General features: G+C 57.9%; 2 protein-coding genes across 2 annotated transcripts; one reads left to right on the top strand and one right to left on the bottom strand.

The window, feature by feature from the left end:
* Positions 1 to 371: 371 nt before the first annotated feature.
* On the top strand, positions 372 to 14,960 carry LOC130145985 (bone morphogenetic protein 8B-like). Its single transcript, XM_056331547.1, has 8 exons — positions 372 to 403; positions 1,329 to 1,735; positions 8,933 to 9,125; positions 10,192 to 10,340; positions 11,064 to 11,258; positions 12,022 to 12,101; positions 12,466 to 12,576; positions 14,216 to 14,960. The coding sequence occupies exons 1-8, from the start codon at positions 372 to 374 to the stop codon at positions 14,363 to 14,365; spliced, it is 1,317 nt and encodes a 438-aa protein (XP_056187522.1). The 3' UTR covers positions 14,366 to 14,960.
* Positions 14,961 to 16,506: 1,546 nt separating this feature from the next.
* PPIE (peptidylprolyl isomerase E) lies at positions 16,507 to 20,188 on the bottom strand. The gene is made up of 10 exons (XM_056331644.1): positions 20,052 to 20,188; positions 19,883 to 19,981; positions 19,716 to 19,759; positions 19,137 to 19,163; positions 18,855 to 18,936; positions 18,176 to 18,276; positions 17,924 to 18,047; positions 17,655 to 17,840; positions 16,954 to 17,096; positions 16,507 to 16,860 (listed from the first exon to the last, which is right to left on the bottom strand). The coding sequence occupies exons 1-10, from the start codon at positions 20,080 to 20,082 to the stop codon at positions 16,792 to 16,794; spliced, it is 906 nt and encodes a 301-aa protein (XP_056187619.1). The 5' UTR covers positions 20,083 to 20,188; the 3' UTR covers positions 16,507 to 16,791.
* Positions 20,189 to 20,734: the final 546 nt, after the last annotated feature.

Here is a 20,734-nt window from a genome sequence, read left to right as displayed (position 1 = left end):
TGCTCGCTGGTGAGGGTGGTCGGGGGGGATGAGGACGCGCTGGCAAAGCGAGTGCCCGCCGGTGAGGATGCTGGCTGATGAGGGTGCCCGCTGGAGTGGGTGTTTGCCGGTGAGGGGGCCTGGGGAGGTGCTGGCTGTCGGTGAGGTGGGTGTTCAGTGAGGCCAGTGGCCGTGGGGGGTGGGGGTACGGGGTGAGGACCCATTGTGGGGAGTGTCCACGGGGATGGGTGCTGCCAAATGGGTGAGGGTGGATGCACAGGTTGGGTGGCTATGGGAGTGGATGCTCATGGGGTGGGTGTCCATAGGGGTGGGTGCCCATGGAGTTGGGTGTTCATGGGGTTGGGTGCCCATGGAGGTGAGCATCCCTAGGGATGGATGTCCATGGGTTTGGATACCCACACAGGTGAGCATCCCTAGGGACAGGTGCCCATGGGGTTGGGTCCCCATGGGGTTGGATGCCCATGAAGCTAAATGGGTGAACATCCCCAGAGATGGGTGCCCATGGAGGTGAGCATCCCTAGGGATGAGTGCCCATGGAATTGGGTGCCCATGGGGTTGGGTGCCCATGGGTTTGGATACCCCCGAGGCTGAGCATCCCTAGGGATGGGTGCCCATGGGTTTGGATACCCCCGAGGCTGAGCATCCCTAGGGATGTGTGCCCATGGGTTGGGATACCCACGAGGGTGAGCATCCCTAGGGATGGGTGCCCATGGGGCTGGGTGCCCACGAGGCTGAGCATCCCTAGGGATGGGTGCCCATGGGGTTGGATACCCACGAGGGTGAGCATCCCTGGGGATGGGTGCCCATGGGGCTGGATACCCACGAGGGTGAGCATCCCTAGGGATGGGTGCCCATGGGGTTGGATACCCACGAGGCTGAGCATCCCTAGGGATGGGTGCCCATGGGGTTGGATACCCCCGAGGCTGAGCATCCCTGGGGATGGGTGCCCATGGGGTTGGATACCCACGAGGCTGAGCATCCCTAGGGATGGGTGCCCATGGGGCTGGATACCCACGAGGCTGAGCATCCCTAGGGATGGGTGCCCATGGGGCTGGATACCCACGAGGCTGAGCATCAGCAGGGGTGGCTGCGCACGGGTTCACGTGCCCTGCGCCGCTCCCCGGGGCCGCCGGGCAGGGGGTGGCCGGGCCGTCCCGCAGCCGCGGCCGGGGCGGCGCCGCCGGAGGGACCGTCCCTTTCCCTCGCCCCGGCGGGGCGGGCCGTGCCGTGCCGGTGCCCGGGGCCGTGCTGCAGCGCACCGGGCGGGCGGGGCGGGGGGGCGGGGGGGGGCCGGGCGGCGGCGGTGCCATGGGGCCGGGGCGCGGGGCGGCGGCGGGCCGGGGGGGGCTGGGGGCCCTGGCGCTGCTCTGGGCCGCGGCCGTGCTGTGCCAGCTGGGCAGCGGCAGCGTCCTGCGCCGCCGGTTCCACGCCGCCGGTTCCCTGCAGCGGCGGCTGAGCGGCGGCGAGCGGCGGGACGTGCAGCGGGAGATCCTGGCCGTGCTGGGGCTGCCCGGCCGGCCCCGGCCGCGGGGTCCCGCCGCCGCCCGCGCCCCCGCCGCCGCCGCGCCGCTCTTCATGCTGGACCTGTACCACGCCGTGGCCGGCGAGGAGGAGGCGGAGGGGGAGGAGGAGGCGCCGGTGTCGCGGCCGGTGCTTACCGGGCTCAGCACCCAGAGCCCCCCGCCCGGCAGCGTCGTCAGCCGCGCCGACACCGTCGTTAGCCTCGTCAATATGGGTGAGCGGGGACACCGGGGACAGGGGGGGCACCGGGGCGTGCGGGGATACCGGGGGAACGGGGGCGCCGGGGCGTGAGGAGATACCGGCAGGACCGAGGACACCGGGGACACCGGGGCATGCGGGGATACCGGGAGGACCGGGGATACCGGGGGGACCGGGGGCACCGGGGCGTGAGGAGATAACGGGAGGACCTGGGATACCAGGGGGACCGGGGCTACCGGGAGGACCGGGGCGTGCGGGCAGGGTCTAGACAGCTTTGGCAAGACCGGGGGCACCGGAGCAGACCGGGGCACACCGGAGGGCCTGGAGCCTGCAGAGGCACGGAGCCGCACGGGCAGGATCCAGGCGGCTTGGGCAGGACGGGGTCGCACGGGGGGACCGGAGCAGACCAGGGCGCACGGGCAGGACCGGAGCCTGCGGGGGCCCGGGGGGCGCAAGGGTAGGACCGGGCACGGGGGCGGCTGCCGAGCCTCGCACAGCGCAGAGCCCCGGGGGCTCGGGGTCCTCGTCCGCAGCGCCGGGGGGGCACGGGGGGCACCGGCAAGGCCCCGGGGAGTCACCGTGGGGACACCGGGGAGGCACCGGGGAGCAGCACACGGCGGGACAGGGCGCACGGGGCTGCGGGCGGCCACGCTGCCAGGGCTGGGCACAACCCGGAGCCCCCCTGCCAGCCCAGCCCGACCCCGACCCACACCCCACTGAGCAAAGCTGGTCCCTGGGCCGGCCCTGGCTGCGGGCAGGGCACCGTGGCCGTGTACCGACGGCTCCGAGCATCCCGCCATCCTGGGCTGCTTCCTCAGCGCATCCCTGCCCAGAAGAGCCCCTTGGGCACAGAGCTGAGCTTAATAACCACGGGTGAGGGGCTGCGAGGGACCCGGTGGTATGAAACCCGGCTCCGCTTCAAAAAAGGGAGCTGGGGAAGGGGAAAGCCATGCAGCAGGGTGGGCTGAGGGCCATCGGGCTGGGACCAAGCTGAGTCAACTTGGTGAGCTTGTCCCAATCAACCGGATTGCTCCCCCCAAACCCTATCTCCATCATATCGCAGCGGAGGGAGGCTGGAAAGCACCATGGGATGAGGCACCCGTGTCGCCCACCCTGCACTCCCCATTTCGGTGGGCGCCCATGAGCTGGTTGTGGGGTGAGCAGGATGTGCAGGCAGGCCAGCAGCTCTCTCGTGCCAGCAGCAGGGTGGACCGAATTACCCGCGGTGGTGGGACACTGAATCACAGTTCAAAATAAAATCCTCAAGGTTGCTAATTATTGCTGGAATCCCGTCCAGCTGGTTACTGAGCAATGCCGGGCTCCAGCCACCGTCCAATTTCCAGGCAGTTGCATGAGTGGCAATGCAAGCAGAGCTATTTCCAGCCAGCATCCACGGGACCACGAGCACTCGGGCTGTGAGAGGTCCCCGCACGAGGGCAGGCACCGGGGTGCCCTGAACCTAGCAGGATGAGCAGGCCAGGCACTGGGATACGGACTGTTCCTCTGCTCATTGCTTTAAGGGGTGTTTGGGGGTCCGTGTCCAGGCATGAGGCTTTTGGGGAGCATCTGGGCAAAGGCTGGGGGATGAGGTGCAGGACAGGGGGTGTCAGGAGGCACAGAGCAGGGGAATGAAGGCAGTGGATTGATTGACATTGATAATATGCAGCTGTGGCCTTGCTTCAGAGGCAGTGGGTTGATTGACGTGGACGATGTGCAGCTCTAGCTCGTCCCTGCAAAGGGGTTACATAGCCCTGAGGAGTGTGGGAGAGGAGGCTGGATGAAGCAGGGAGAAGGAGGTGTGTGGTCTGGCCTCTGGAGGATGGAGAAACAGCGTGGACAGTGGAATCTGACCCACGGTAAAGCCTTGCTGCAGCTTGCTAGCTTTGCTTGTGCTGCGACAATTGGTGCCCTGTGTGATGCTGGAACTGATTGGGACTCAAATTGCAACACTGGCCCATGAGCTGCAGATGTGGCTGGTGTCCTGGGCTTGGGGACATGTCCCCAGGGCAAAACTGGATTTGGCTGCTGCACCATGGTGTGCCAAAGGGAAGGTGCCTCACCATGGCACTGCTGAGGACCAGGCAGGCAGGGTCCTTTCCCCTCTGCACCCCTCCAAGCCCCCCAGTGCTCTGAGCATGGGGAGAAACCATCACTGGAGAGACCAGGCAGGGTGGGGACCTGCGCCCTCGGGAGGAGGTGTGGGTGAGGGAGGACTCTGGAGGCATCTCCTGAGGCATCTCCACCTGTTCTTACATCCTCTGTACTGTGTGTGGACGTAAAGAGGCCAGGGAGCTCCCTGGGACTGACCCTGCTGCTCTGGGCAGTGGTCAGGGTGCCCATGGGCTTGGGCACCCACCTCCTGTCTAGAGCCCTTGGGAGTGGGCGGGCCTCAGTGTCCCAGTTAGCTGAGCCTGGACAGGCAGATACTGGGGCATCAAGTCCCAGCTTCCCTGAGCCCTTAAAACAACCCAAAAGCACCAAAATGTGCTTTAAAATGGCCAGGTTAGATGGCAGCCAGGGTGGGACGTTGGGGGAGGCTGGGGAGCCGCCTGGGACACATCAGTGAGGGGTGCTGGTGCAAGGGGTTCTGATGCAGGGATGCTGGCACAGGCTGTTGGTGCAGGGGTGTCGGCACAGGGGTGCTGGTGTGGCGGTGCTGGCACCGTTCCCCTTCCCAGTGCTCCTAGAGCAGCCAGGAGAGTTGGGGAGCACAGCTCCAGCCTTCAATTTGAATGGCTTTGATTTCTGCGGCTTTATCAGGCCCTTCATGTTAATGAAAAAAATTTTTGTGGGAGAAGGCTAGCCTTCATTTGCATGCATAATTTGCTGCACAATTACCCTGATGGGGCATGCAAATGGGCGAAGTCAGTGCTCCATTGGGCACTTGGACCTCTTTGCTCGCAGCCACCCTGCGTAGCCCTGTGTGAGCCAGGCCGGAGCGCGGCTCCCAACGGCACACCTTTTTCCTGGGAAGGGGGAACGGCAAACCTCCCCAGCGCACAAACACGTCCTGGTTTGGGCGAGCAGGGAGCCCTGCCTGCTGGCCAGGATGGGTGGTGGGGCTGGGGACAGCAAGGGGCACCGGGCGATGGGCACCTGCGGTTGGGGTTGGTGCTGGTGGATCCACCCGTTGCATCCTGCTGAAGATAAACCCCTGTCTGAGCTGCCCCGTGCTATTTCTGTGTGCTAACTGGAGTCAGGTGGGATGTATTTTTAAGCCTGAGGTAAGGATGGGCTTGGAGGTTTCTTCTCGGCCAGGGCTGAGCCACCAGCCGTGAGTCACGGGGCCGTGCAGGGTATAATCACGGAGCAGAGAGGTTTGTAACGGGAAGGTGAGGAGGAGGAGGCTGGCAGTGCCGCAGCGTGCCCAAGCCCCCTGTGACCGCCCCTCAGCCCCACACGTGTCCTCCCTACCCCTCCCCGGTGCCCACCACTGCCTGGGATGTGGCCAGACACCCCCCATGACTGCTTTGGATGAAGCTCTGCCCCTGGCCGGACATCTTTCTGGCAAACCTTGGCTTCAGGGGGGGGTGCCAGGGAGCACCGGGGGAGGAAGACAGGGCACCTGTGCAAAAATAGCTGCAGTGCCCCGGGTGCTGCCAGGAGCCATTAGTGTGGGGTGAGAGATCACGGCAACCTCTTTAATTTATCCAGGGAGTTGGGGTGTGCTGCTCTGCTCCCCACACTTGGCAGAGCATCACCCACTGCCGGCCTTGGCACTCATGCGGGCACCCGCCTTTGCCCCCACACAATTACCACTGAAATCCAGCTGCTGTCAGCAGCAGGGTCAGGATTTCCCCACTCCTGACATCATTTTGCAGCCGTTTGCACCTCCTCTTCCTCTGGGCATCCACAGCGGCTCCGCCAGGAAGCCCAGCACGGCTGAGGGACACATGGCAGCATTTTCCAGCAGCGCGGAATGAGCCAGGCTGAGGTGTCGGTGCTTTATCCGCAATCCCCGTGCGTGTCGGAAACGGGAAAAACTTTGCAGATAAAAAATCCCATCTGGCTGCTTGTAGGGCGGGGGTGCAGGGGGGGGTGCAAGCAGGGGGTGCTCAGTCCCGTGTCCTACAGCTCCTGCTGTTCATCCTGGGAGAATGGGAGAAGCAACGTAGGAGCCTGGCAGAGGCTCGGCTGTGTTTCGCAGCATTTGGGATAACTCCTCTCCCTGCTTCAAAAAGCCTCCGGAGCTTATTTTTTCCTGCTTGCAAGCGAAGGATAGCATCTTCCTTGCATCTCCTTTAAACCTATTTTAGGATTGAGAGCACTTCATGTGGTTGAATATCCTGGCATTTCCTTTTAATTTAGTGTCTGAAATGATCATGGGGACCATTGCGAGCAGCCCAGGACCAGTAATTATGACTGATGCACAGTTTATAGAAACAGAGAAAGTTTACAATGAAAAAGTGCAGCTAAAAATAACCTGGGGAGCAGGACGAAGGGCAGGCGGCCCCGTCACCCCATCTCTGGGAAGAGATGGGGAGCGCACTGGGGCTGGGAGACACAGCAAGGCTCAGCCCAGTCAGACCTGGGCATCCCCTGACAGGGGTTGCATGGCCCCACGGCCATTTATATATATTTATACATCATATAATTTTTTTTTAATATTTTTTTTTCGGATGGGTGAGAATGCACAGCTTAGTTGTGGCGTTCAGCTTTGGGGAAAGATGCAGCAGCTCTTAGGGGCGAGCGGGTAAATGCCAAAGGAGGGGGCAAGGAGAGCGAAGAGCTTGGGTTGGGTTTTTTTAGTGTGTCTCATCCGCAATCCGGATAATCCGCCCACAGATAATTGAGGGTTGGCGGTGTGGCTGAGTCAACCCGCCTCAAATCAATAGCAGGTTCCCAGGCACGCCAGGCTCCTGGCCGGATTGGGGCGGGGGGGGGGGGGGGGCCCTGCGCACCCCCCAGCAGTACTTTAGCACCCACTTTTCCACCTGGGCGAAAGGTGCTGGGTGCTTTTGGGATGCGCCGCAGGGTTGTAATTTTTGAAGCCGTTTATCATTTTGCCAGCAAACAGGGTGATATTGAACCGTATCCAACCTGCTGGTCACCAGCCCCGTCCCCATCACCCCCCTCTGCGCACGACCCCGGTGTCGGCACGGGAGAGGATGCTTCACCCTTGGTCCTGCCCTTCCAAGGGCAGAATCCCCTTTTCTGCTCTGACGGGGCAGAGGAAGCGGGGATTCCTCCCAGTCTCTCATCCCAAGTACCAAGCACCTTGCTGTTAAGTCCAACTCACTTGGTTCAAGGCGCACAGCTAATGGCCTTCAGACTACTCCATCACCTCCGCAGCACACAGATGGGAACGTTTCATAACAAAGTGCTGCTTTAGCAAAGGTTTTCACCCTTCTCCGGGGCTAAAAATCACCCTGGGGTCTTTTTCTGTGTTGTTGGGTCCTTGTGACCACCTTGGCTGGGCCACAGACCCCTCCCGCCCTTCCCTGGGTGCCAGCCCACCCACAGCATCACTTTGCTGAAAACGCTCGGTGAAGGTCACGGTGATTCTGAGCTGGTGTTGGGGCTCACCTGATGGCAGGGAGCCAAGGGGGGACCCATGAGATACCCAGGTGACTGAAAATACCCAAGGGGACACCATGCTGTACCTGGGTGTCCCCTGGACCGACCATGGGATGTCCTGCTGGGGGGGTTGTCAGAGGAAAAAAAAAAAGAAGAAAAAGGGGAGATGATTCTTAACCTCCATGGTTGTGTTTTGGGGGGGTTAAGGGTTTTGCAAGAGCTACGAGGTGTTGGTGGCTTCGGCAGCATCTTTAATGGTCCAGGAGTGTTAAACCATCAGCGATGGGCTGGGGGGAGACAGGAAAAGCAGAAAAGAGCCCGAGGGGCTGCAGCGGGGGGGGGGGACCGGTGGTGTCCCCCCGAGGGGGTGCAGGGGCCGGATCCGGCTCCCCACAGCATCCTCCTGGCCGCAGCAGGAAGCCTCTCTGCATCCGCCCCTGCCCGCCTGGCCCCGGGCTTTTTTTATAACATGGCTTGTGGTGAGCCCAGTAGCTGGAGGGAATGTGGGGTTTTAAAAAAGAAAAAGGGAAAAAAAAAGAAGAGGAGGGAGGGAAAAAAAAAAAAACCCAAACCAAAACGTGGATGCATAATTAAAATCTCAGTGTTCAGTTTGGAGGGATGCGCCACACTGCTCCCCCCATATCAACAGTGATGGCAGCTTTATGGTGCTTTAAATTTGGAATATTTTTCCTCCAAGAATCAGTTAAAAGTTGCATTGGAAAACACGCGGTTTTATTTATTTAATGATTTGTTTGTTTTCTTTTTAAAACTAAGCACCAGGTCAGAATTTTTTTTATGTTGCTTGTGTGCCTGAAGCAGGAGGAGCTTTAATCACTTTAATTATATTCACTCATGGCGGCTTGGAATATTTTTAAAGAACAATTTGAAGAAAATAATTACATATTAAAGAAACTGTGTGGGGCTGCATAAAGAAAGACGGTGGCAGGTTTTTTTTCTTTACAGATTTTAAAAAAAAGGTTTTTCCTTTCCCAACGTGCACTATATTTCTGTGGAAAGTAGGTATTTCCAGAGAAAAAGAAGGGTTTATTTTTACGGAGCGGTGACCTGACAGTCCCCCCCCTAAAGGGTTAGGCTGGAGTTCTTGACATTTGCAGGTGACAGGGACCTGTGGCAGCCGGCAGCAGCCCCGGGTTGTCCTCGATTTTTGTCCTTCCAGCACCTGCTGCAAGAAAACCCCCAATTCTGCTCCAGATGATCCCACCGATCCCCAAAATTTGGGGGTTTGGGTGGGTTTTTCACCCTTTGGAGAAGCGCAAAGGGCTGTAGCCCCTAAAGCACAGCACCAGGGGCAGCTTCTCCGTGCCCCAGCCGTAGCCAAGCGCTGATGCTTTTTAATATATATTTATTTTAATTAATAGATTAATTATTAATTTAAACATTTTAATAATTTAATTATTATTTAGGATGGGAGGCTGGGGGATTTACAGCAAAATAAAGTCAGGGTGGGTGTGTGCCAAAACAGAGGGGTGGTACATCAAAGTTAAAACTCGTGGGAGAGGAGAGATGGGAATTTGCAGCAGCAGCCAAGAGCTCGGTGGGGTGAGGAGCCCGGACCCAGCAGGATTTGTCCCCACATCAGGTCAGGGAGGGGCTGCAGGCTCAGAGCAGCCCGTCGGGGTGGCTGGTGGCATGGAGAGGGTCTGGCCCAGCCCTCCCTGACCCCTTTGCTCCGCAGTCGAGCAGGACCGGGATATCTTCTCACCAAAGCCCTACTGGAAGGAGTTCAGATTCGACCTGACACAGGTGCCCACGGGCGAGTCGGTGACAGCCGCTGAGTTTCGCATCTACAAGGCACGGAGTGCCGCCCGCCATGCCAACAACACCCTCCATGTCAGCATCTATGAGATCGCCGCCGAGCACTCCAACAGGTGGGGGGATGGGGATGGAAACAAGGATGGGGATGGGGACAGGGATGAGGATGGAAACAAGGGTGGGAAGGGGATGGGGATGGGGACAGGGATAGGGATGGGGATGGGGAGAGGGATGGGGATGAGGATGGAAACAGGGATGGGGACGGGGACAGGGATAGGGATAAGGCTGGGAAGGGGATGGGGACGGGGACAGGGATAGGGATGAGGATGGAAACAGGGATGGGGATGGGGACAGGGATGAGGATGGAAACGGGGATGGGAAGGGGACGGGGATGAGGATGGAAACAGGGATGGGGACGGGGACAGGGATGAGGATGGAAACAAGGGTGAGAAGGGGATGGGGACAGGGACAGGGACGGGGACAAAGATGGAAACCAGGATGGGGACAGGGACAAAGATGGAAACCAGGATGGGGATGGGGACAGGGATAGGGATGGGGATGGAAACAAGGATGGGGATGGCGATGAGGATGGGGGTGGGGACAGGGACAGGGATGGGGATGAGGATGGAAACAAGGATGGGAAGGGGATGGGGATGGAAACAGGGAGGGGGACGAGGATGGGGACGGGGACATGGATAGGGATGAGGATGGAAACAAGGATGGGAAGGGGATGGAAACAGGGAGGGGGACAAGGATGGGGATGGGGACATGGATAGGGATGAGGATGGAAACAAGGATGGGGACAAGGATGGGGATGAGGATGGAAACAAAGATGGAGATGGGGACGGGAAGGGGATGGGGCCCTCCCACAAGCACCAGCCCCAGCACTTGCCCTTCCCACCACCATACAAGTGCTGAGGGAAGCAGCACCACTGCAGCCGGCTGTTCCCACACGTTCCCACCAGGCAATGCCACACCCCAGCTTTTCCCAGGGCAGCTGCCAGGGTGCCACCATCATGTCCAGCACAGCCAGAGGCACCAGGAGCCGCCGTCCTGTCCCTGCTGTGCTGGGACCTGTACAGACACAGGCACCGAGGAGTCATTTCCATGAATTATCCCTGGTGCCGATGCCCCTTGGGTGCTGTTACTCACCTGCCTCCCCCCTTCCCCCCATTTCTGCAGGGAGTCTGACCTGTTCCTGCTGGATGTCCAGGACCTGCGTGCTGGGACCGAGGGCTGGCTGGTGTTTGACGTCACAGCCGCCAGCAACCACTGGTTAGTGGATCAGAAATACAACCTGGGGCTGCGGCTCTACGTAGAGACGGATGATGGTAAGCTTGCCTCACCTCCCCGTGCATTTGGGACCAAATCTCCAGGATCCAAAGTCCTCTCATCCCCCCCCTTAGTGCCACAGCAGGCGGTGGGGGGGTTCCTCTCACTGCAATTTTAAATTTCCAGCTGGGAGGGACAGCTCACAGCCTCAGTCAGCTGGGTTTGCAGGCAAGCCCTGATGATGGGGAGGCCTCCTTCATGTTAATGGGGTTCCTGGTGAGGACTGTAATAACCCCATTAACACTTAATGAACTCCCTACCTGGAGGGATCCTCATCTCTGTGCCGGAGGATTAACCCTCTTCTCACCATGGGATCAAATCTGCTCCAAAAGTGCCTTTTGCAGGTGCTCGGGCACACAAAGAGCATCTCCACTCCCATGGGGGAGGTGAATGCCCCATCCATCCCCTTCCCTCCCAGCGCCCGAGGTTTCCTCCCCGGTGGTGAAAGGGAAGATCAGTCATTGGGTTGATCCTTGAATTGCTCTTCGTGACCATCACGTGGTGGCAACGTGCAGGATGAGGCCACCCCGCCTCTGTGAGCTGCCCACTGCACAGCAACAGCCGAGCGGGAGCGCCACGGGGGGGGGATATCCAGCCTCTTGGGATGCCGAAACCGCAGCTACCCTCTGCAAATTTCCAAGGAGAAAAAAAAAAAAATCCCCTTGCTTTAAGCAAATGAGTTCATTCTGAGAGCAAACCCGTGCGTGCTCCCATCCTTGCAGGGCACAGCGTCGACCCGGGCTCGGCGGGGCTGCTGGGGCGCCGGGGGCCCCGCTCCAAGCAGCCCTTCATGGTGACATTTTTCCGAGCGAGCCCCAGCCCCCCACGTGTGGCACGGGCGGCCAAGCCCCCCAGGAGGCGGCAGCCCAAGAAGGCCAACGACCTCCCACATCCCAACAAGCTGCCAGGCATTTTTGGTAAGAGCTTTGCAGGGTGAGAAGTGGTCCCTATGGAAAGCGCCGGGCTCTGGTGCTGCCGTGATCGAGGCACCTGCTGTTAGTAGGGCAGAAATCCCGGGTTTGGTCCCGTGCAAAGCGGAGTAAAGAGCTGTGGGTGTTTTTGGGGAAGACTGAGGTGGTTTGTGGTTCAGGAGGTACAGTGGGTCTGGGGCGATGGTGTCTTGTGGGGTATTTGGGATACCTGAGTCTTGGACTTTTTGCATCATTGCCCTTGGCATTGAAGCCACCCTTGGAGAGCATCACCCCAGGAGGGTGTCACAGCCCCAGGAAGCCACTCAGGCAGGAGGGATGCAGGAAGCCCCAGCTCTCCCAAACCCATTTATCTTGGAACACCCTCGATGGCAATTCCTCTGTGACAGAGCTGGGATTTAGCCCTTCCCAGGATGAATCCCCCAAACGAATGGATGCAGTGCTTAGGGCCATGGCTTAGTGATGGATTTGGCAGTCCTGGGTTAACGATTGGACTTGATCTTAAAGGTCTTTTCCAACCTAAACCATTCCATGAATCAATCCCAATGTGGGAGCGTGAAATTTCAGGCCAGGCTGAATCTTCTTTTCCTTTCATGCAACAACGGAGGTTCCACTTCTTTGGCTCTTCTGGCCTAACCCCGACAATACAGGCTGCTCATCCCACCCTGGAGTGGGGGTGGCTGCAGCGCGGGGGTGGGATGTGGGGTGCTGGCACCACAGGGCTGATGCTGCCTGTCTCCTTCTCCCACAGACGATGTCCACGCCACGGATGGGCGGCAGGTCTGCCGGCGCCACGAGCTCTACGTCAGCTTTCAGGACCTTGGCTGGCTGGTACTTGTCTACCGGGAGAAGTAAATGTAAAAAAATAAAACCACCATCGCTGTCCCCACTCCTGGGCTCCCTCCCAGCCCAGCTTCTCCTGCCATGGTGACCTGCAGTGGTGTGAGCAGCGCGGGGCAGCCGGGGGGGTCCCGCAGCCCCATCCCGGGAGCTGGGAAGGCAAACGTGAACTGCCACAACCCCAAATCCCACCGGTGACCCCAAACAGCTCGTGGCTCAGGCTGGAAAAGCCCTTGCTGCTGGCATGGCCACCCAGGGAGGAGCCGGTTGGGTTGTTTTTGCAGGTGGGGAATAGATGAAGGGGCACTGAAAGCGTGAAACCCGTGGTGTAACTGGTGTAAACCCTTTTTTGCAGGACTGGGTGATCGCCCCGCAGGGGTACTCAGCCTACTACTGCGAGGGGGAGTGCGCCTTCCCCCTGGACTCCTGCATGAACGCCACCAACCACGCCATCCTGCAGTCCTTGGTCAGTGCATCCCGCAGTGGCATCCCATGGGGGTGCTGGGGGCTTTGGGGGCCGGTCAGAGCCCAGCGGGTCCCGCTGGAGAGCTGGATTTGGGGCTGGGTGCGCCTGGCTTTGAGAGCGTTTTGGTCGGAGGGTGCAGCTCAGCTCCGGCTCCCGATAAAGCATCAGTGGGCTCACACACATCTGGGCTCACCGGGAGGTGCCGAAACAGCAGTTCAGGACATGGATGGAGGGACGAGCATGAGGGCACACTGGCTCTGCCATCAACCTGAGCCAAAAGGGTGTAACGGTGGAGGATTTGTAATTCTGGAGCTCCTCCACCTCTTGATTTGCTGACGCGATCCTGCTCAAGGTTAACAGCAGCGGGAGAGGGGCAAAATGGGCAGGTTTTTTCCAGGTTAGTGGCACCCTCCCCTTGCAGCAGGCTGGGGTGCAGGAGCAAGCCCGGGGCTCGCAGGAGCCCCCCACTGCTCCCCCCCAGCTGGTGGGCAAGGGCAGTGTGTGGCCCGTGCATCTTCTCCCCGGCCACGTGCGCGGGTTTCATCCAAGGCTCCAGATAGCGCCGCTGCAGCTCAGCGCCCAAACGTTGGGCTCAGCATATTCCAAGCAGGAAGGCTTTAATGCCCCTTTTTTCCCAAACCCACCCGGTGCTTTAATTTCTGGAATTTCCTGCCCTGTAAGTGTTTGATTTCCCAATGGCGGAGTCACACCGGCTCCGGTGTTCGCGGTTAATTACAGGGAGCGCCGAGTCCTCAGCCCAGCCTTTGAAGGCATCGCCTGGCGGGGTTTAATTTTTGCATTAACTAAGCTGCCAGAGGCCCCATCCAGGGCTGGGCACGATCCTGGCAGCGGCAGGGAGGGGTGCCCTTACCCCCGCCACCCACCCATCACCCCTAAACCCAACGCTCTTCCCGAAATGGAGCCGTTTGGGCAGGACGTGAATCACCTGGCAGCCGGATCTGGCCCTTCTGGGAAGCGCCGGGGCAAAGGCGGCTGGGGATCCGTGCCAGCCCCAGCCTGCGCTGCAAATAGCAGGGTTTGAGAGCAAAAACACCGGACTTCCGAACTGGGAGAGCTCGGCTGCCCCTGCAATAAATTAACCGCACATGTCGGGTAAGGGCAGCAAGGGCTGCGTGCGCTGAGCAGCCTGTGAGCCTCCCCGCTGATGCTGTACGGCAAAATACCAGGATAACCTGTGTCCCAAGCAGGGAATGAACGAGCCGAAGGAGAGCAGTGTTCAGGGAGGTGTTGTGCACTGAAGATTTTCGTGCGCTGTGTTAAATGTGGGGTGGTGCTGAGCCCTGCAGTATCGCTATTCAAACAGCATCCAGCTCCCCCACCCGCACAGGAGTGAGACCCATGATTTATTTTTGTAGCCATTTTCCTATTTACAGTGAGAAAAGGGCCCAGAAGTCCCAAATAAATGAAGGGGCTGCCTGGCCCACACAGTGCCACGGTGCCCAATCCAATATAAACTGCAGCAAAGCCTGCCCAGCACTTAGAATAAATATTTTTGCAAAAAAAGCTGGAAATAATCTCCCCATTCACCCAGGTTTTTTGCAGCTATGAGCTGGTTTGCTGCTCCTTTTTTTTTTTTTTCTGCATTGGCCAGCACTCACAGGTTCCATCCTTCCCCCAGGTCCACCTGATGAAGCCCGAGGCTGTGCCCAAAGCGTGCTGTGCCCCCACGAAGCTCAGTGCCACCTCCGTCCTCTACTACGACAGCAACAACAACGTCATCCTCAAGAAGCACCGCAACATGGTGGTGAAATCCTGCGGCTGCCACTGACGGCCAGGTCCCAGCCCGATCCCACCGGAGCGATGGGATGCTGCTGCGTGCAAGGAAGAGGAGCTTTTACAGGCTGCATCAGAGCAAAGTCCATTAATAATAATAAGTAATAAAAAGAAATCCCTCCCACCCCTTCCTAGAAGTGGATGTAAATAATATAAAACTTTTATTCTCTTACCGCACTTAATGAGACACATACATATATATATATACATAGGAAAGAGGATTTGTGGCTGGTTACATGTTTTCCTCGTGGCTGATGTTTTTTCCCCTCGTGCTGCTGGTTCCCAGGCTGCTGCAGTCGCTGGTGGAGGCAGTTTGGGCTGAAGGGTAACTAGGACGAGGGAAGCAACATCCAGGTTGCTCTGGGATTGAGCTGTTTCTAACCATCTCCAGCTAACTAACCCACCTCTACCCAGCGCTTTTAATTCCCTTCATGAAAACACCCTCAGCCAGTTAAGCAGCTGGCTGACTAACCCGCTCCTGTTTACTTAAAGTTCACAAAACTCAGCCAGTTGGGAAAAAAAAATGTTAAAAAAAATCCATATTGAGCTATGACACTGTTATAAAATAAACACCTAGTTCAGAAAGTAAACACCTAGTTTCTCTTGCTCTTTGTTTTTTAATAAATGTCACAGCACAGCAGCACTCTGTTCGGCGGATGGGATTTCGCAACGAATAAATATTCGGGATCGGCTAAAATTGCACCTATTTGCTTGAAAACTAGCTCTGCCAAATTGTGGTGATGTGAGTTTTAGGTCAGGCTGTGTCCCCCTGGCTGGGACAGTGGCTGCGCTCACCGGTGGATGCATCCCAACAGGGCTGTGACCACACCGGCCCCGGGCAGCTTCCCTGTGCTATTTGCACAATTAAATTACTTATTTGCTTGGATTTTAAAAGAAAAAGCCTTGCCCTGTTTCTCAGCTCGGGTACCCGCGGAACCTTGCATCACTAGACAAGTAACAAACCTGGCTTAGCTGAATGCAAAGGAAAAAAAAATCCCAATCAACGCACCAAAGTAAGAAAGAGCTGCTCCCTGCAGATGCCTGGCTTCCCGAGAAAAAGTCTCACTTCTTTGGAAGGATTTTATCTGCTAATTCCCGATGAAATCCAGCTCAGGATGGAATTGTGGCTCCGTGTGACACGGTCCCTCTGCAGAGAAAGCCCAGGGCTTCCCTCAGCTTCGCCACCGAGGTTCAGGTGTTGCTGGAGGTGTCTGCAAGGACTATCGTCAAAACTTCGAGATTTAAAGGACAAAAGGAAGGGGAATGCTGGGCTGTTTTTTTTCAGGTACCACATCTGAGTGCTCCCCCCTCACCTTGTCCCAGCAATAGGGCAATGCACGACCCCCAGTGTGGGAAACAAGCAAGTGAATAAAAGCATCCCCATGTCCACTCCGGAAAAGCACCACCCCTGGTCTGTGTGACAAAACCCCAAATCCCCAGTTACACAAGCACAACCCTTCCTCCCCACGGACACACATTCCCAGAAGTACCCAGTGCCATCATTTCCTAGGAAATCCCAAATCCATCACCTTCCACCCACGCCGTTACCTTCACGGTGCACAGCCAGAGCTACCCACTGCTGGGAACTCTAAATGGATGTGGCCATCCCGCTCCGCAAACCAGTTTGGAAACTAAACTCCTTCCTACAGCCACATCACTTTTTTTTTTTTTTTTTTTTTTTTTTTTCCCCTTCTTCTTCTATCACCCAAAGAAAGGGCTTCTTCATTTCCTGGGACTTCTGGTTCCAATCTTATTCTCCCACCTGCACATCCCAGTAAATGTCCTTCCTCTCAGATGGAGAGGGAGTTGGACCAGGCTGGTTTCCCAGCAGGACAGCTGCCAGCCAGGGACATGCCTCCCTCTGCTGATGGGAACGAACACTACGAAGCCAGGGACACGCCAAAAAAGCCTTCAGGAAAGCCTGCTACAGAAAAATCACGATTGACTCCACTCTGCTCTTCTTGCCCTTCCACGGGCAGCTTTCCCTGGAGCCAGGATTTAGGCACTGGATTTGAGAAGATGAAGGCAAATGCAAAAAAAAACCCAAACAAACAAGAACCCAAAAAAGCATCTCTGCTTAAAAGCAAAGCCCATCCTCCGACGGTGAGCATTCAACAGCCAGGGGAAGGTCCTCAATATTTTTAAAACGAGGTTTTATTTTTACCAAACGTCAAGTCTTTCCAGCACACAGCAGCAGAGCCAGCCCTGCCCCGCTCGGGGGGCGCAGGCTGAGAAGCAATTTATCCTCGCGGGGGTCGGACCCCCCCAGCACTGTCCGCAGGCACCTTCGCACCACACTTGGCAGGGGAATTCCGACAGAAGCCGTGGGAGCGGGGCACTGCTGGGGGGTCGTGGGGCTGCCCCCACCCCAGCCCCTCCACGCCAGGCTCACCCCATCCAGCCCCCTTCCCAGAGCCGAGCTCACGGGCACTCCCCGCAGTCCGAGATAATCACCTTCTGCTTCGGTTTCCCATCTTTGGTGCCCTGAGCCTTTGGGAAAAGAGCAGCAGGAATTAAAGGCACGAAGTCCAAGGGCAGGAAGGAGGTCGGCTCTGCCACGACCCCCCTGCTGCCGGCACCTACCTCGATCTCCCGCACCACGTCCATGCCCTCCGTCACCTCCCCAAACACCACGTGCTTCCCGTCCAGCCAGTCTGTTTTATCGCAAGTGATGAAGAACTGGGACCCGTTGGTGTTTGGGCCAGAGTTTGCCATCGATAAGAGCCCTGTGACCAAAAAATGCCGTGTTACGGCTGGGGAGGGAGCGCGGAGCTTCAGCTTTGACCCAAACCCATTCCCATATCCTGCAAAACGCTCCTGGTTTTAGGAGAGCCTCTGAATGTTCAGCTCTACAGAAACTCTCGGAAACCAAAAATGTCAAAACACTTGCAAGCATGAAAGGGGGGAAGGGGTAGAGATTGCTCATCTATTTTCAGCTGCAGTAATAGAAAACCTGTTTGGAGATAAACCTGCTTGCTTTTTTGCTTTCCTCCTCTAAAAGCAAACAGGAGAGCAGCTCCAAAACACCTTCTCCATCATGCAATAGCAGAAATTAACGGTGCATGGATGGAGAGTGCACGACGCATTTCTGCTTGCTGAATGCTGGCAGCACACGATGATCTGACCACAGCAGATCACACCACAGCAGAAGCGTGTGGCCAACGTAGATTATAATTCAGGGTTGCTACTATCAACACAGTCTAGGTGAAAACAGCCCAAGCGTGGCCCCTGGAGGACACTGAGCCATTCTGCTCTCCAGCCCCTGCCCGAGGAGTCGGCTCTACCTGGCCCCGTGTGTTTGAGAATGAAGTTCTCATCATCAAACTTCTTCCCATAGATGGATTTGCCTCCAGTGCCGTTGTGGTTGGTGAAGTCACCGGCCTGGCACATGAACTGGGGGATGATGCGGTGGAAGCTGCTCCCTTTGAAGCCAAAGCCCTTCTCGTGGGTGCAGAGGCAGCGGAAATTCTCTGTAGGGGGGCAAGGGGGAGAGGGGTGAGCGCTGCGGCGCAGCTCGAAGCCACCCTGCCGGGGAGGCTGATCCTCTGCTCACCTACGGTCATGGGCACCACATCAGAGCGCAGGAGGATCTGCAGCCGCCCCACAGGTTTGTTTCCGATCTTGATGTCCATGTAAACCTGAGGGTTGACCCGGGATTTCTTGGCAGGAGGCTCGCCCTGGGCAGGAGTAAAAAAAAAAGCAAATTGAGATGACGTTCCTCTGCTCTGCCTCCAGAGATGGCTGGCCTCATGCTCTCAGCCGTGGGGACAGCGGGGATACAGACAGCTCCGGTTGGTTTTCCTACCTCCTGCACCTCTGTTTTGGGGGCCTCTGCTCCTCCCTCCTCCGTGTTCTCCTCCAAAGTCTTTCCCGAAAACTTCTTCAGCCAGTCGTCGTCCGACCAGACTGCACCAGCAAAAGGAAGGGTCAGAGCACAGGAACCGAACCGAAGAGCCGCACGTGAGCGCGCACACAGCTGCACGGCTCAGCGCTCAGCACGGCGCTGGCAGCAGGATCGCACCCGGCACAGGGGTGCACCCAGCTGGCAGCCGCCTACCCCACAAGACACGGCGTGCGGGGAAATGAGAGACAAAGTCGTCTCTTCTTCCTCCCACACGTCGCTGGGGGCTCACGGGCTGTTGGCTGCAACTAGCCCCACGCAGGGCAACTGCTCAGCCCGGCCCTGGCTCCATCTGCCTTTACAGATGTGGCCAGATGTGCAGGTAATTCTACCAGGCCCATGTGTGTGTGCGTGCCATGCCCTCTGTCAAAGGGCACGAAGGCAGTCAGAAGTGCAGCCAAGAGCGTTTCCACCCAAGGAATTTGGGAATATTTGGGGTTATTAGGTTATTATTTAGTTATTAGGATGCTGCTCAGATCCACAAGATCCCCAAAGAGGAGGCAGAGCACAGCTCTCTGCTTCAGGGTCTGGAAAGCAGAAAGGCTCTCCGGGGGCTGTGCTCCCTGCCCAGGCACCAACTCACCAGGCCTGGATGATCCTTCTTTAATTCGCATTGGTTTGGCCAAGTTCACACGGATTGTCCTGCCAAAGAGCTCGGACTCGTTCTACAGAGGCAAAAAGCACAAAACCCACCAACAGGTAAAAAATCTCCCTGCCCCCCAAGCCCACCCATCCCCACCCCCCATCCCAAGGTCAAACAGAGCCTCCCCCGTGCAGCCCCACACCATGCCGGGCTCCGCTCTGTGCCACGGGGAAGGCGGTGGAGCCCCGCAGCTCCGTGGGCGAGCGGGAGCAGCATCCATACCATGTTGTCAATAGCCGCCGCCGCATCCTGCCGGAAAAAAAAAAAAGCAAAAAAAAAATCATTATCCTCATTTTTCCTCTCTATAGCTTTAAAAGCAAGGCTCAGCCAATAGGTGCTGCAGCATTTTGTGGCAAAAAATAAAAACCACGGCCAAAGGGCTGTTTTCCTAAACCTCAGCTCCCCCCGGGCTGTAGGAACGGATGGATCCTGCGTGAGCCGCATCCATACCAGTATCCGGGGCTCACCTCCCCGCACCCAGGGCGGCACATCCATCTTATTTAAGATGCTTTATTGTTTATACCGGCATCTGGGAGAGGAGAGACCTTACGTATGAAGCCCAGGACAAACTATAAGGCGACAGATCTATGCAGCCACTGGTGCTGAGGTCCAGGGACCGCAGGGAGCAGCCGGGCTGGCAGCGGACACGCTTTAGCCCAAAGAAAATGGGAAAAGCGGGAACTGGGAAGAGCCGAGCAGCATCTCCCGCTGCTGGAGAGTGATTCAAGGCTGGGGAAGTTATTCCTGATGCCTCCACCGAGCGCCGCGCCAGCCCGGTGCCTCCGCTCGGCCCTCGCTCACCTCCGCCAGCTCGAACTCGATGAAGGCGAATCCCCGGTGCTTCTCTGCGGGGGGAGAAGCGAGCGGTCACGGGCAGCAAAGGCACCGCGGTCCCACGGGACCCGGAGACTCCCCCCCGAGCTGCTGGGCAGGGGGTCCGGGCCCAGCCCCCCCCCCCCGCCACTCACCCGTCTCGTAGTCCAGCGGGATCTGGATGTCGGTGATGTCCCCGAAGGGGATGAAGGCGGCGTGCAGCACCTTCTCGTCCACCTCCTCCGCCAGCCCACCTGCGGGGCGGCCAGCGGTCAGCGGCCCCCCCCGGCCCCGCCGCCGGCCCCCCCCGGCCCCGCCACTCACCCACGTACAGCACCCGCTTGGTGGCGGCCATCTTGGCCCCAGCGCGTCCCGGAACCGCCGCACGCCCTTCCGCGGGGGGGGGCGGCCCGGGGGCGCTGCGGCTTAACGGAAATTCTACATGATTTACCCAAACCAAAGAGCATTTGGAGCCGGGACCCCCCGATAAACAGGCAGCTGCACGGAGCAGGCGTGTGCTCCGCCCGGGCAGGCGCTCCGGGGGGGATGCTCGCCCCGGCGGGGACGCTCGCTCCGGGGGGGATGCTCGCCCCGGCGGGGACGCTCGCTCCGGGGGGGACGCTCGCTCCCGCAGCATTACCGCCTGCTCCGTGCTCAAATAACACGTTTATCCCAAAAAATAGTTTCCAACGCATTTATCAACGCCACCGCCAAAAGGCGGCCACCTTTAGAGGATAAAATAGCAACAGAACTGTTACAGATTTGCTAATGGTTAGAATTAAATAACATTTATTTTATAAAATAATTTTAATAGAAATATAGAGGAATAGGAAATATATTTTAATGAAACTAGTAGTTGTACAACAAAGGCTGCTATGAAATCCTCTGTACAGCCCTGTACCAAGGCCAAGAACTGAGAGCAACCAAATGAAACAACTCACAGTTACCTGCCAAGAACTCATGAACTTCAATAATTGATATAAAAAAATTGTATGGAATAGGGACAA

Source organism: Falco biarmicus, chromosome 3, assembly GCF_023638135.1.
Source record: "Falco biarmicus isolate bFalBia1 chromosome 3, bFalBia1.pri, whole genome shotgun sequence".
NCBI lineage: Eukaryota > Metazoa > Chordata > Aves > Falconiformes > Falconidae > Falco > Falco biarmicus.
The sequence above is the reverse complement of the archived record's forward strand: the minus strand, read 5'-3'. Positions and strand labels throughout refer to the sequence as shown.